We start from the raw sequence: 1,987 nt of genomic DNA on the forward strand, positions 1-1,987 counted from the left end.
TTGAAACTGAAACTATATATAAGGTAAAATGAGAGTAGGCTTCCAAGTTGAGGCCGCTGGACTACTGTGCCCTGTCCATTGTGATGTCACCATACCTCAACCTGGCCTCTTAGTCACATGGCCTGAACATTTGCCGGTCATTGCCAAAGTGGCTTTCCGTTAAAATGCTTTAGATAGTCTTGGAACTAAACCATATATAAGACAAAATAAGAATGAGCTTGATGGGTGAGGGCACTGCACTACTGTGTATTGTCTACTATGATGTTGCTATATTTCAACCTTGTCATTAACGCCTCTTCGAAGTGTAGATTTGCAGGGATCAATGGTCATTTATGAGCAACACAAATATATTCTAGAATACATGTAGATATTTGGCAAAAGCATTATTGTATTGGTCTATAGGTCTCATGACTACCATATCACAGACTCATGAGTTCACTGATGGCAGCTCTGCAAGTTGTAGGCAAGTACTATGCACTCACTGATGACAATGAAGTGTGTCGCATTGCAATTAGTGAGTCTCCGTCTCCGTTACACCATTCTGTCCTCATCTATAATATTATGATATAGTAATGTGCCCAGAAAAAAAATGGCACTTGATTTTTTGTCTGCTCCAGGTATTTTCCTCGCTTGTTAATTGATGAAATCTGATGGAGACCAATTAGCTTCCTTGGTTGACGCTGAGCAGGCTTTTTCAGGTGGCCGTCTTCAGGTCAACCACCTCCAGCATGGTGTTAGTTCGCAACCTTCAAAGCTCAGATGGCTGTGGGATCATGGTACAACACACCTCTCATGAACGATCTCGGTGCTGTCACATCAATCATGCGAACGAAGATGGTAAAGGGCAAAGGCCACCTCAGGCAGCAGTTCTCAGCGGTAATAAGGGGTCTTTCAGACCCAGTTTCTTTGTTATGGGAAACTGGGCTGAGAGACCTTTCATCTTGTGAGGATCTTGCTAGTTATGATCTAATAATAGCCTATGCCTCGTTGCCCTCCTCTTGCGTGCATCATTGCCTCCTTTTGGGAGCATCATTGCCCTCCTGCACCTCATTGCCCTCCTCCAAGATGGGATTGAGATCTGTTTTGTTCTAGCATCCTCTCATCATTCAACCACATGTTCATGACATTTGCTCTCTCTGTGGAATCCCATAACTGTCGCACAGGCAGTCGCTTCCATGGCTCCAAGTCACTGCTGTGATTGTGTCGCTGCGGTTCAGTGCACCGGTATTTCAGACATGTTTGGTATCATCTTGTCCTTACTGTTTTCCTAGCAACCAGATTTTCCAACCTTTACCATATGCTCGGTTGGTAGTGGAGTACCAAATCTCCCCGACCTTGGTCAAAGTGAGTCATGTGCATGAAGTCTGTGCACAACACTGACATTACCTGAGCTCGGTATGAATTTGTCTCTAGTATTCCTCCCAGTGGACCTGCTTGCAGCCAGGGCACAGATCCATTCACACCATACACCAGCAGTTACCTCGACCACCCGCCACCTCCACTTGTTTCTCCTGCCCTTACCCACACCATCGCACAACAGACGACTATAGGTTCACCTGCATTCACCATCAAGTATGTTCACCATTTGGGTGACCTACTAGGCATGATGCCTGGCATTACTGCTGTAAAAGTGAGTTTGGATTGACATGTGTTCTTTGTGTGATCTAATTGTGTTCCTTGCAGGTTTTTGCGATTTTCATGCTCACGTAGATCTGCTGCATCCGCAGGGACAACACTATGACTGGTTCGCAGCCGAAGCTTGCTAGTCTATGGAAGTAATTCGTGGTACTAATCCCTCCCAGCCCTCTGGCGTGTACCCAACCACACCTCCCAGCCCCCAAGTGCGCTACAGCATCCACTGCTACCCCCAAGTGCGCTACAGCATCCACTGCTACCCCCGACTGCACCCTCCAGCACCCGCTACTATCTATGCTATAGCATTCCGCATGGCCCTCATCATCAATTGTCCATGCTCTCGCTCCAGCCG

General features: G+C 46.7%; 1 protein-coding gene across 1 annotated transcript; it reads left to right on the forward strand.

Moving 5' to 3' along the window:
- Positions 1–441: 441 nt before the first annotated feature.
- On the forward strand, positions 442–1,779 carry DFJ58DRAFT_847777 (uncharacterized protein; the record flags this gene model as incomplete). Its single annotated transcript, XM_041393519.1, has 8 exons — positions 442–514; positions 571–617; positions 666–943; positions 1,164–1,224; positions 1,272–1,344; positions 1,392–1,630; positions 1,684–1,706; positions 1,728–1,779. 8 exons carry the CDS (start codon positions 442–444, stop codon positions 1,777–1,779), a joined length of 846 nt encoding a protein of 281 aa, XP_041236049.1.
- Positions 1,780–1,987: the final 208 nt, after the last annotated feature.

Source organism: Suillus subalutaceus (genome assembly GCF_016647625.1).
Source record: "Suillus subalutaceus strain FC151 chromosome Unknown DFJ58scaffold_245, whole genome shotgun sequence".
NCBI lineage: Eukaryota > Fungi > Basidiomycota > Agaricomycetes > Boletales > Suillaceae > Suillus > Suillus subalutaceus.